At 39.0% G+C, this 12,220-nt stretch overlaps 2 protein-coding genes across 5 annotated transcripts in view; both read right to left on the bottom strand.

Moving 5' to 3' along the window:
- Positions 1-385, bottom strand: part of LOC139716926 (methyl-CpG-binding domain protein 2-like) — an 88,889-nt gene extending 88,504 nt beyond the window's left edge. For all 4 annotated transcript variants that reach the window (XM_071628449.1, XM_071628450.1, XM_071628452.1 and 1 more), the window contains exon 1: positions 256-385. In XM_071628449.1, the coding sequence (XP_071484550.1) occupies positions 256-383 (128 nt within the window). In that variant the 5' untranslated portion in view covers positions 384-385. The remainder of the gene's footprint in view (positions 1-255) is intronic.
- A 6,223-nt stretch (positions 386-6,608) lies between these two features.
- On the bottom strand, positions 6,609-8,060 carry LOC139717079 (uncharacterized). Its single transcript, XM_071628587.1, has one exon. The coding sequence runs from the start codon at positions 8,058-8,060 to the stop codon at positions 6,609-6,611; it is 1,452 nt and encodes a 483-aa protein (XP_071484688.1).
- Positions 8,061-12,220: the final 4,160 nt, after the last annotated feature.

Genomic DNA, 12,220 nt, shown 5'->3' with positions numbered 1-12,220 from the left:
ACCATAAATTAATTCATGGTACTCCTTTAAGACATTTGAACTCATCATAGTATAGCGATCATTGAGAGCTAACAAGGGCTTATCTTCTGAAGTATCAAAACGTTACAGTCACAAAGAGAGTTACAAATATGAAAACATTACCCTACATCGATATAGACAGGTGGGACCAAACAATGCATTACCGCACGTTCGCGTAAGCATTTTACTACCGCATGAGAACGTATCGTATTTAACGAAAAACCACGAACAGATTACCTGTAATAGTAGACATCAGTTTTCCCAGCTGATAACCCTGATTTTCTTATGACTTCTTCTCTCTTCCAGCCTGCCGGTAAACCGGGGCAATCTTGCATTCCTTTGGTATCTACTCTTTCGTCTTCCATATTCCTCCTATCGTATGCTTCGTTCGGGAATATTATAGATGCTGCCGAAGATGGCGTTTTTCTTACATTCACCGGTCCTGCGATCCTTTTGTTACATCCACCGACGCGCAGCGTCTAGTGGCGGCAAAACGCAGTGTGACCATCATTCGCGTCATGCAAGCTTTTGAACTTTTCAAAACCGTAGTCCACGATGCTTATTCACCGTTAGGTACATCTACTATTTGTTTTTGTAGTTGTAGGGCTGAAATTCTGACTCACAATGAAACTCAGCATCAAAGTTGTAAACAGAATTTGACTAAATTCTTGATAAATCAAATCATAATGATAATAGAATATTATCTTTCATGCAAACACTCCTAGTGATTTTGGTAGCAGTAAAGGTAAGAGTTGTTATTGCTGCTGTGGTACATGTAATGATATATTGCAACTGACGATAACATTGATTATGATAGCATCATTACAGTTTGATCGTTCTTCTGGGTTTTTTAAAGCATTGTTTTGAGTATCATTAACGTCTTCCTTATCGTTCTGCATTTGTGTCTATGTCTTTGTTTTTGTCCTTTTGAGCAGGTAAGGAGGATAAATTTAGACAGAGAATAATAATCAAAAGAGCAAACCCACCAACAATGACACACTCCCAAAAGTAAAAACAAACAAACAAACAAACAAACAAACAAACAAACAAAAAAAAAAACCACAGACACTGGGCGAAGGAAACTCAGACTGTGAAAATAGAAAACAGGCCTACAGCTGAACATGTTTACTTTTAACACCTTAGATTGAGGTTTCTTGGAATATCAGTGCTTGGTTTGTCCAAGGAGGTTCGAGAAATGGAGTCACAACAGTCTTATTCACTTTGCTCGAAGCCGCCACTCAAAAATATTTGAAGTATGTGTCAAACTGGATCTGCCGCTCAGATGGGAAGACAATTGACTCGTATCTCATTGCATAATCACCAGCCACTTTCCAAGGAAGATAATATATATGTCTTTGTGGTGGTAATTACTTTTCGCTATCCCTATACTTACAAACGGTGGGCGGTAGACAATGGTAAAGGCACGGGGATGCGCAAATAGAAATTGCTCAAATAGGGCCTATTGCTGAAATAGATTTCAAAATTACTCGACTGTACGTGTCTGTACACTAATCTGACATATTAATTTATAAAGAACTATACGTGAAGATGATACCATATTAGATTCATTTGGCGGAAATAAGGAGAAAAGTGATAAAACCGGCTTTCCATGAGGGTAAAATTTCAAACACTTTCACAAAATACAGCTCAGATTTACACTTTTGCACGTATTTTCGAACGGAATTGACTTTTGTTTTATATGCTTTATCATAAGTTGAAATTTCATTGCATTTGATATACAAACGAGCAGCATATACCCGACATTATGTTAGCGTTAAAAATGAATCTTTAGATTGCTCAGAAAGATGGCGGCTTCAAGCATCGAACATCAAAGGCACAAATGCACCTGTGGAATTCTTTTGTCCATCCATAGAAAACTGACAGCTGATTGAATAATTATAGTCAGTTGTAACTCCATCTCTCGAACCTCCTTGGTTTATCCTTGTGGCTTTACAGTTTGATATCTCTTGACTAAAAAGGAGCTACGATGAAATCGCTACTCTCAACAAGTTACCTAGTATCCGTTGGTAGTCTCAGTGTATGTCCAATTTGCATGACCCAGCAGATAACTAGAGAGGGCGCTACCGTGCTCTCTGTGCTCTGCTACAATCGAGAAATGTCTCGTCGTTCAGCTGTAAGTCCAATTGTATAACATTACCAAGGAGCTTGATGTGTTTGAAGCTCCTTGGTATTACTGGGAATGGGAAGTGTGGCGTCGTCGTAGACACGTATTTTAAAAATATCATAGTACATAATTATAATGTACATCTGTATTAAGAAACTCTAAGGATGTTTTTACAGCTATTTGTCTGCGAATTATAGAATACAGTTTTACCTTCGATATATTTCATGTAATTGATTGGAATTGACTACTATGATAGAATTAGGACTACTAAGGAGGAAACATAGAATTGTCTTCAGTGTTTACTGTGAAATCTCAGTTTTACTGGGCCGATTGTATTGTGTCCACTTGCTTTTATCATTGTATGAATCAATATTAGTTAGTCGGTCAGTTGATTGATTTTCAGTCTTCATTGAAAATCCATCAAACTATCAAATTGATGAAGTGATTATCTTTTAATCAACCGATTTGAGCCTGATACAAATCAATATATCAATGATTCTATCAATATCCTTCCCTCCCTTATCAAGTACAAATGAGACTCTCAGCTGAGGTTGAATGTCTTTTCGCCGACTCATCGTTCTTTTAATAGTCAGGAAGATTTGTTTGTTTTTCTTTATTTTGAGTATTGTATTTGTTGGTCATTGTAATGCTTGTTACAGAAAGTATAACATGAATTTCAATTGATAACAAAAGATGTGTAACATCGTGTATGCAAATGTAGCACAGTCATAATAGGTCCTATCCGAAAGTAAATTCACCATCAACGGCAATATCTATGGTCAAATTACTTATATATTGATATTTTCAGAGCATCAGAAAAGAGTGAGCAGGTTAAGCGAAATTTCATATCACCTCATCTTCATAGACATGTTGATTCATACGTCACAAACATCGCAACAGTCAAAAATCAAATAGGGGGTTTTCCAGGATGTGTGATTTTATTTCAAGCATATATGCTTATAATTCTCAATCGCATAAACAAAAATCACAAATTTGCGACAAAGTCATCAGAAAGATATTGACCGATTCTGTGACGCGCTATGTGTATTTTTAGCATAGGCGCAGCCATACTGGGTGTATCAGCAGACCCCCCCCCCCCCCCTCCGCACTCCCCCACCCCTCTCCCTACATTAGCACGCGCGCAGAATGAAAAACTGCTTTAGCCAATGGGCGTCTCGTACTGAGTGCGCGAATGCTTGCTTAGTGCGCGAACCTTTGTTACAAGTGCGTGATAAACATGTTGCCCCGGGGTGGGGGAGAGCAGGGGGGGGGGGGGGGGTCGGCTGATACACACCATGGCTGCGCCCTGTGCCGTAAAATGTCTGCTGCCCTCAACGAACCCGAATCGGTCAATAGGCAGATGATTCAATCTACTCATTATACTTTTACACTTCTCTGAATGCGATAAGATTATCATGTATTGCATATTATCATAGCAAAATCAAATATCATCATAATCTGCATATATCTTTATATACTTCGAAGTCGGACACTATTGAAACGCTTATAATCCAACCAGTAATATTATGTTTATAACGAAAGCAAAGAGATTCTTTGCCAATATTCATTTCAGCTTAAATTCATGGGAAATGAATAAGTTCCCTATAATGTGCACTTATTCAAGCTTTTATTTCAACGATTGATAGCGAGTCCACAATATGTAAACCTAGCAAACATTTTACAACTTTGAAATCACAATAATCAAACGCATAGGAACATCCATTCCTAATCGATTTGACGAGTTTTCCAAACAGAATAATGGAATCTAACCAGAAACTTTGGCTTAAAACGAGGATTTCACCGGTAAACATTTGCTTACGTAAGATCCATGATCACTAAGTGAACTTCAAACGAAACGTGCAAACAAACTTCCTTTTGGCACCTGAAAAAAAAGTCCTAAGCTTTCAATTACAAGTTTGCATAGATTTCACATTGTTACGAAGGAGGAAGGCAAATGAATCTTCATTTTTCTCATGCTAGCAAATTTGGGGGGACTTGGAAGAACGAGAAGGGACCTATTATTTCCATGCACAGAACAAAGCCTTGGTTCATCAAACAGAATTAGCCATGATCATAATGTTAATTGTGTAAAGACTCATTTCATGCAGGGAGGTTTCATGCTAACGACTGAAATAACGACGGCAAAAGTTGATGAGCACGAGCCATTTTCTCTGGGTAAAAAAAAGTCCTCAGGGTTATATCTAGTATCAAAAAGATAGCACACATCAGAAAAGATATACAATTTGATAGCTAATTGTAAAGTATGCCTTGGAAAATACTTGCATTTCATATATAACGCAATTACTATAATCATGCGAGGAATCCAGAAGGAATTGGGTCTCAATGCATGTAAAAAATCGCTGTAATAGTTTTTGATCCTGTACTTCATCGTAAACTTATATCAGGTGCATGTTGTGGTTAGGAAGAGAAATATGTCCTACTGCTGTCGTATCTGACGTAAACACATATTTTCCATGCACCTGTAACTCTTCTGGCATGTATTTTGTCAATAGTCATAACGAACTTGTTAAAACAAAAACAAAAACAAAAACAAAAACAAAAACAAAAAATACCCCAGCACGTACACCTGATGGCGCTCTTCACAGAACCTCCAAATCAACAAGAAAACATCTTTGTTTAGTTATAGGCCTTCCTATTTGGGTCCCATTGTTCACGCAGGCTAGCGATTATTTTCGACGTTGCGGAGTTTTAATGGAACTGCCTTTGGCATTTAGCTATGAATTAAACTGCCTTTGGCATTTATCTATGAATTCGCTTCTCCAACAGGAATCGATTGTTCCAATGCCATGCTATTTGAATTTCTCAATTGTACTAAACTTAGAATGGGAGATCCTTACAATACACATAGTATTTTTTTTTGTCAGAACTACAAAGCTCAGTGACTGTATCGTTGCATTTCACGAGGGGACATCATTAAGCAAAATACCAAAGAAAAACGATCAACGATTTTAATGCCTATATCTTGTGTAATCTCGGTAAAAACTCTCTTAATTATTTTTGTGTTATGTATTTGTAATTACAGTAAGTATTTTTGAAGAAATTTTTGAGTGGTCCACAATCTACAAGCATTGCTTTTTAGTGGACCTCTCAGTTCTCTTTTCCCCCTCTAAACATAACTTAGTATTTTCCGATATGTATGCATAATAGTTTGTTCACTTTGTTGACTATCGTTTATTTGTCGTACTTTGTAATGTATACATGTTTATAATAGAATTCCTGATTTACTTTGTATTATGTTTTGTTGGAAAAGAATGAGAATGAAATAAATTAATTGAATGGAATGGAAAACAACACAACGATGACCACAGAAACATGGCTACTGTATGTCTGCTTCGGATATCTATAATGATTGGAATACTCAACCCAACCACAATAACAATTAAAAAAATGACTACCATGACAGTGAAACACAGCAGCAGTTGCAAAAATAACAACAGACTTTGGAGACATGAGTATATACCGTCACTACTTTCAAATCTGTGTCCATTCTATAGTGCATAGTGATATGTCCCAGTGTCAAGTAAACTTGACAAAGTGACATTCAATTATCAGTGCCTATTGACCGAATGAATATTGGGTAAATTAATGGGATTCGTTTGAAAGAATAATGATATTCCAGAAAAACAGCAACAGCAACAGCAACAGCAACAGCAACAGCAACAGCAACAGCAACAGCAACAGCAACAGCAATAGCAACATCAACAACGACATAAGTTTTGCTTGTCACTGACCATAGATGCAGGGTGTTTCAACTGTACAGAAATATTTATGTAAGCTTCATTTCAAAAGGAACTAAATCTACAATTCCCTGTTGCTAAAGAGTTACCATCAGCGCGTACTGGCTGGACCTCGGAAAGATGAAATCGAAAGTTTAAATCATTCCAGTGAAATACATGTTATCACTTTCGCCGCTTTTAAAGTTGGTTCGAGTAGATTTTGGGGTAAACATCACGACATAGGAAACTAAATTTTGATTAGAGGTGTGAATATGATTATAAAACCACCGACATTCAACAGGCATGATATCAAGTATAGCATTATGTACTAGACTACATGTAGTTGATAATCTTGCGATATCATAATTTGGCTAATTGCTCTTTCACTAAAGATATTCTTTGTATAGTATTATCTTCAATGCTGTAAGATTAATCATATGTAAAGTCATTGCATACTGGTTGTTTGTCTTGAAGTACTTTTGGAGGTTTAGGGTGAAAATTAAACAGCCATTCAAAGTAAAGAAGGGATTTTATTTTCTTTTATATAGAGAGCTGCGGTCTGTGGAGCAATGATACTGGGGCGCAAATTACTCTTTTTTTCGATACTATCTTGATGAGATATGCAACATTCCGTGAGATATTGGTTTATTAATACAGGAAATTATGGCCTGGCGGTTATCAATACAGTGTTTAATATAAAGTCTTGTACGAAACATGAATACATTATGCTAGAATAGATTGTTCCTAAGGCTTTGCGTCCATATTCGGTTGTTTTTCTGCTGCTCCATTGCCAGCGTGACTACGTCAGTGAAGTCGTTCTTGCTTGACACACGTCTCAAGTATCGGACTTTCTTGATGTCTCGCCGCCATTTTTCCAGGCGTGTGGAGTACTCGTCATCCGTCTCACCTTCCAGCCTCTGAAGCTCATCTTTCGGTATCGCCTTCCTCATTCGTTCTCCCATGCGCTCCATTTTCCGACGTCGGATCTCCTTGCGGAGCTCGGGTAAGTCAGCTGTGCCTTTGGAGACGGTCTCGATTAGCTCCTCCTGCGACATGGTGTTCAAAGACACACTCGTGGACTCAGTCACTGCGGGAAAGAGGAGTTGTTTCTGGGCGAGTTCGCGATCGCGCTTCACCATCTCGCCAATGTCACGGAGCAGCGCTTCTTTGCGGCGTTGAAGATGCAAGAAATGCATGTCGTTTTCAACAACCATCATCCTGCGCAGATCGACTCGAGTCTTCTCTCGCTTCAGCGCGTCAATGGCGTCGTGAAAGACGTTATCATTGCTGCCTTTCGATGACGTGGTGTTGGTGGTCGAGTTCGGTGAGAAAGACTGGATATCCACACTATGCGATCGACTGCGCATTGCTTCTTGCTTACGTTCCTCATGGCAAGAAAATGACGAGCGCATCGACAAAGAAGAAGACGACCGATGACGATGATCACCACCAGAAACGGATTTCGACGTTCTGGATAACGTCCTTTTCCGCTCTGATCCAGTGTTACCACTCGAAATCCTAGATACGAACATATCACCATTTTGTTTCATTTCATCTTTCGCTAATGGATACGTTTTGCTGAGACTCAGACCAGGTGCCCTATCACTCCAATTTATTCTTGACTTTGGTGCGCTTCGAGAGTTTCTCTCCGGCTCTGCTCCCATGTTAACCTGTTTCATCGGGGGACTGGATCGATGTTTCTCGGTTTCAGTTCCGGCAGAATTGCGAGAGCGGTTATGACCATAGAACGATGTCGACCTCTCCACCCCGTTTATCGAGGACTCGATAGAGAGGGAGCTAGGACGACTACTGTCCTCATCACCGTCATCGTCCTCGTCATCATCATCATCATCATCCTCACTGGCGGACTCTCTGTAGATGACCTGGACATCGCAGCTCTGCGTTTGCTGCCTCGTCCGACTCCTCCTCTCGTTCTTCTCGATCTCGACGATCTGGGGCATCGTCAGGTGCGACTTCAAGTGCGACATGCGCTCCTCGCGCTTTTCCTGGCGAGATCGGAGGAACTTCTCGTTGAGAGACATGAGTTTGAGGAAATGCTCCCTCTCCTGGTCGAGGCTCTTCCACACGATATGGAGCGATCGCTTCTGCTGGTTCTTCATCGTGATGCTGTTGCCCAGCGACTGAGTTCGGGACGTTGACGCCGGCTTTTTTCTCTCCATGGTGACTTAGAGAATGATTCTCAATGCATTCAAATCGGTCAAAGTGATCACTGAACTATAACGTGATATTTGAATCGAAAATTGATATTTCATTTTGTCTGTAAGTAATAAGTTTTCGGGTTATCACATTCTGGTGGGATACGGTCACGTCCAAGAAATCATTCTAGACGTCTATCACGTGGAAGGAGAACTGATAATGATGATGATGAAGAATCGAAAGAACTTGCTTTCGGCACTGTTCCGAATGGAATGTACTTGTTGAATCATCGAGCCACTATACAGCCACATCCATTCACGTCGTTAGCGGATCGTGTGTTGGACAGCCCTCCGAGCGCGCAAAGGTCACCGCCAAGCAGGTAGCTATTGTTCCCAGGACACGCACCATCGACCACGCAACAAGACACAGAGGAATGTTTTCGACGCAGATGACAGAAAGTTCCAGCTCAAAGTGTAGACTACTAGGCAGCCATGTTGCTAACAACATCCCACACTTTCGCTTCTTTAATCAGATAATGGGGGTTATAATGTAATATTTAATCTCTAGCCCAGAGAGTTTGAATTAATTAATTTCCTTGATGGAACAATCGATCAGATGGTTTTTGCGCAGACGATTCGTAATCACATAAGAACGCGAGAATAGCGAGGTATAGCAAGCATGTCACATGAGGTTTCCTTGGTAACCATCACAGGTTTGGGTTGGGTGTATAACTACACTGGGTGCCTTGATTGTTTTATATTTGGTCACTGGATATCCATGCTTCTGATTGTTTATTCACCTCACCAAGGAGGGCGGGTCAGAACGAAATGGAAAACAGAAAATTGAGACTTCGACGAGAGCCTGCGTCGTCCTCGATGATCAGGATGTCGACTGGGTCATTGGTGTCTATCTAGTCCGATTAGTTTTCAATCGAGGATGAACGAAGAGATGGAATTTGATCACGTTGTTTCTTTCGAAGGAATGACGTCATGCCCCTGTAAAACAGTAAGATATCAAAGAAAGAACACTTATGAAATACTTGTACATAATGTATATCAAGAAAATAAACAACTGCTTTATCACATAGCTGTAAATCTGTGACAAAAAATATGAGGATACATGTATGAAAAAGTATGATTCATTGAATTCTGAAGAGTCGAAAGTCCTAATGTTATTTCATCCCTCACTGTTTCTATACTCACGTCGACAATGAGAGTTTTTTTTTAATTTTTTTTTAGGAGACACGGTAAGAGATGCACAAGATGCATGTATTCATGTCACTTGGTTTGCTTCCATTTTCACATCGTTTCATCATTTTTTTTTTCAGTTCACGGAAAACATTGATAAAGACTACAAAACTGCCTTAGAATTCCTAACTTATTTCACAAGATAGCTCAAGCAATTCCAGAAGAATGACAACACACATACTGGTGATAAATGTTAGGGTGAGAAATTCAACAAGTAAATCAAAAAAGGAAATTCCATCCAAGAAATAGACATCACACTGAATATGAAAGAAATTCACATATAGCAGTCTGTGGTTACCATAATAAAATCATAAATGGTGGAAGACATGGCAGTTACATTATTAAATTACCGAGTGAATATGACATTTGACATGGTATGCACACGGACAAGCAATGCATAAAGGCAATTGAAGTCCAAATTTAGCGGAAATATATTATGGCTATTGGCTAACAGACTACAACCAGAAAAGTTCACAGAAAGCAACTGGAGCGTGTAAAAATGCTTCCAACTGAATTTCTCGTGTTTATATTAAGACGGCGTCCCTGAAATGAACGATGTTTGGCTCGCGTTGTTGAAATCGCATACATTTCATGTTATAATGTAACGTTTCGTGCCATTTCATTCCTTTATTATACAACAGCAAATGGCTAATGGAAGTCGTTATTACAACTGGCTTTGAATCCAATTTGTTACCAAGAGGCAATGTAGACATCAGTATCCGCTGAACTCCTCAACACATTTTTTTCCATATCTGAAGTGAAGATACTCATCGACGAAAAAAGGTCGCTTTAATTTATCGCACTATCACTGAATTACATTGTCATTGTATATAAACGAGGCGTCACTAGTAATGAAGAAAGTTCGTGGTAAACGCAAAAGTTTAGACCATTAGGTTTTAGATCGGATTCTGTGTAAATGAGTTGGTGGTTTTTTTTAATGATTTCTTCTGACGTAAATAAGCATTGAATTGATCGTTGTTTTAGTAGTAGCCATGATAACAAATCATGGGCGTACATACTCGAGCATGATTCGAACCTACGACCTCCTGATCACCGGACAGGCGTCCACTATACCACCGAACTTCCGCCCGACAGCAAGCGTTGGTTCTAATCCTTTAGCATGCAGCGGGTACTGCGTGATCAGCCGTGGCTGATGTTAGTACCGTGGTTAAATAGAATGAATGAATGAATGAATGAATTCAAATTCATTCTTATTTACGTCGATGTAGGGCAATTTGTCAATCAGTTGCAATGAAAACATCTCGACGGAAAAAAAAATGATGAATTTGAATGATTTCTTCTGAGTTGGTGTTTTCAGTGATTTTCATGATCGGATTTGTATGCCCATTAGGCTTGCTATATTCTCAGCAGAAAATGACAAAGTAAACAGAGTATGGTGCTTTTGACCATAACACAGAATTTGCTCCCAATAACAAAGTTGAAGGAGGCGAATATAGAGAACATGCAAGAATCTGAAAACCTGAACTTAACACAGACGATTAGTAAGGAAGTTGTGACCACTGAAATGTAATTGTCAAATTATGACAGTAAAATGATGCCCCAACACATTGGTAACAGCCGTATCGGTCGCATTACTTGTAAGTATTCGCAAACTACCCTTCAATAATTTGAGCTTTTTCTTACCCATTCTCAAACACGCGGGAAATCATTTTTATCTGGAGTCACCTAGCACACACTACTTGGCACGTGCAACATCCTTATCGTAACCAATGTACTTGATAATGTAATCTGTATTTACACATGCTGACATTAACGCGGAACGATTAATGTGATGTTAACCACGAACAAACAGTCGTACGAAGTGAAAGACACGATAAGGCGACAATAGCAATGTGTACAATGATAAGGGAGGTTGTAAATCATGTCCTGAAGTATAAAGTCACTGTGCAGATATCAAGTCATAATACACGCATAGGGATGCTATAATTATGTCTTCTAATGCATTTGTCCCTGAAAGTCGAAATTGCGTTGAACATTTAGCACTGCTAAAAACTTTCTGAAAAGTTTTTTACCATTGTGAGCTTTAGATTAGGTTACATTGACATTTGCTCTCTTCCAGATATTAATATTTAAGGGAGTAATAATGTCATATATTCATTAAAAAGAAAGGAAGAAAACATATATTCAAGTTTGATGGCCACTGAAGTATCTCTTGTGAATGATGTACGATCGTGCAGGTGTATTATAAAGAGCCCTTTGAAGAGGATCACCCTTATCATGCTTATTGCAATTATGCTTTTTCAAAACTTGTAATTATGCCGACCCGTTTTATGTGCGAAATTCCTGAGATATTGCAAGTTATAGAGCGAACTAATAAAACAAATGTGATTTAAAACCAAACCGAACCCCCATATGTCAGTCTTATCTACACATTTGAATCTATTGGGTTGTACAAGTATATTGCCACGTTTGGATTATCGCTTCATTTGATTTTGTGTCACATGGCATTTCTATTGTCAGTTTGGGCGGCAACGTTGCAAATTTCGTATGTACGTGTATAAGGCAAGTGTAGCCACTGTCATTTAGGTTCCATCCAACAGTATTAGAACATGACAGAATGAGAAGAGTATGTTACAAGATGAAGGGACTTGACTCTTTAACTCAGTGGTGAAGATTTGTAGTTTAGGTGTTTTCAGGAGGGATAAATCATTGTAACGTTCATAGGACTAGTAAATCGGCAACAAAAAATGCACTCGTAAAATCTTATATTATAAATCATACCTATATCAGTTGGTATGCATATAGTATGTCTCCGTCTGCCTCTCTCTCTCTAACCCACCCTATCTATCTATCTATCTATCTGCCTGTCTGTCTGTCTGTCTGTCTGTTTGTCTGCCTGTCTATCTATCTCTCTTCATTGACCTTCACAGTGCAAGCCTGCTAATTTGCAGACTCATTAACATCCACGTGTTATG

This window comes from Diadema antillarum, unplaced genomic scaffold (assembly GCF_040938485.1).
Source record: "Diadema antillarum isolate AM-2024a unplaced genomic scaffold, OU_Dant_1.0 scf00000071, whole genome shotgun sequence".
In the NCBI taxonomy this organism is placed as follows: Eukaryota; Metazoa; Echinodermata; class Echinoidea; order Diadematoida; family Diadematidae; genus Diadema; species Diadema antillarum.
This window is presented reverse-complemented; position numbering and strand designations above follow the sequence as displayed.

What these genes read in the sequence shown, in the direction of transcription:
- LOC139717079 (XM_071628587.1), bottom strand. Translation starts at nt 8,060, where the DNA reads ATGGAGAGAAAAAAGCCGGCGTCAACGTCCCGAACTCAGTCGCTGGGC.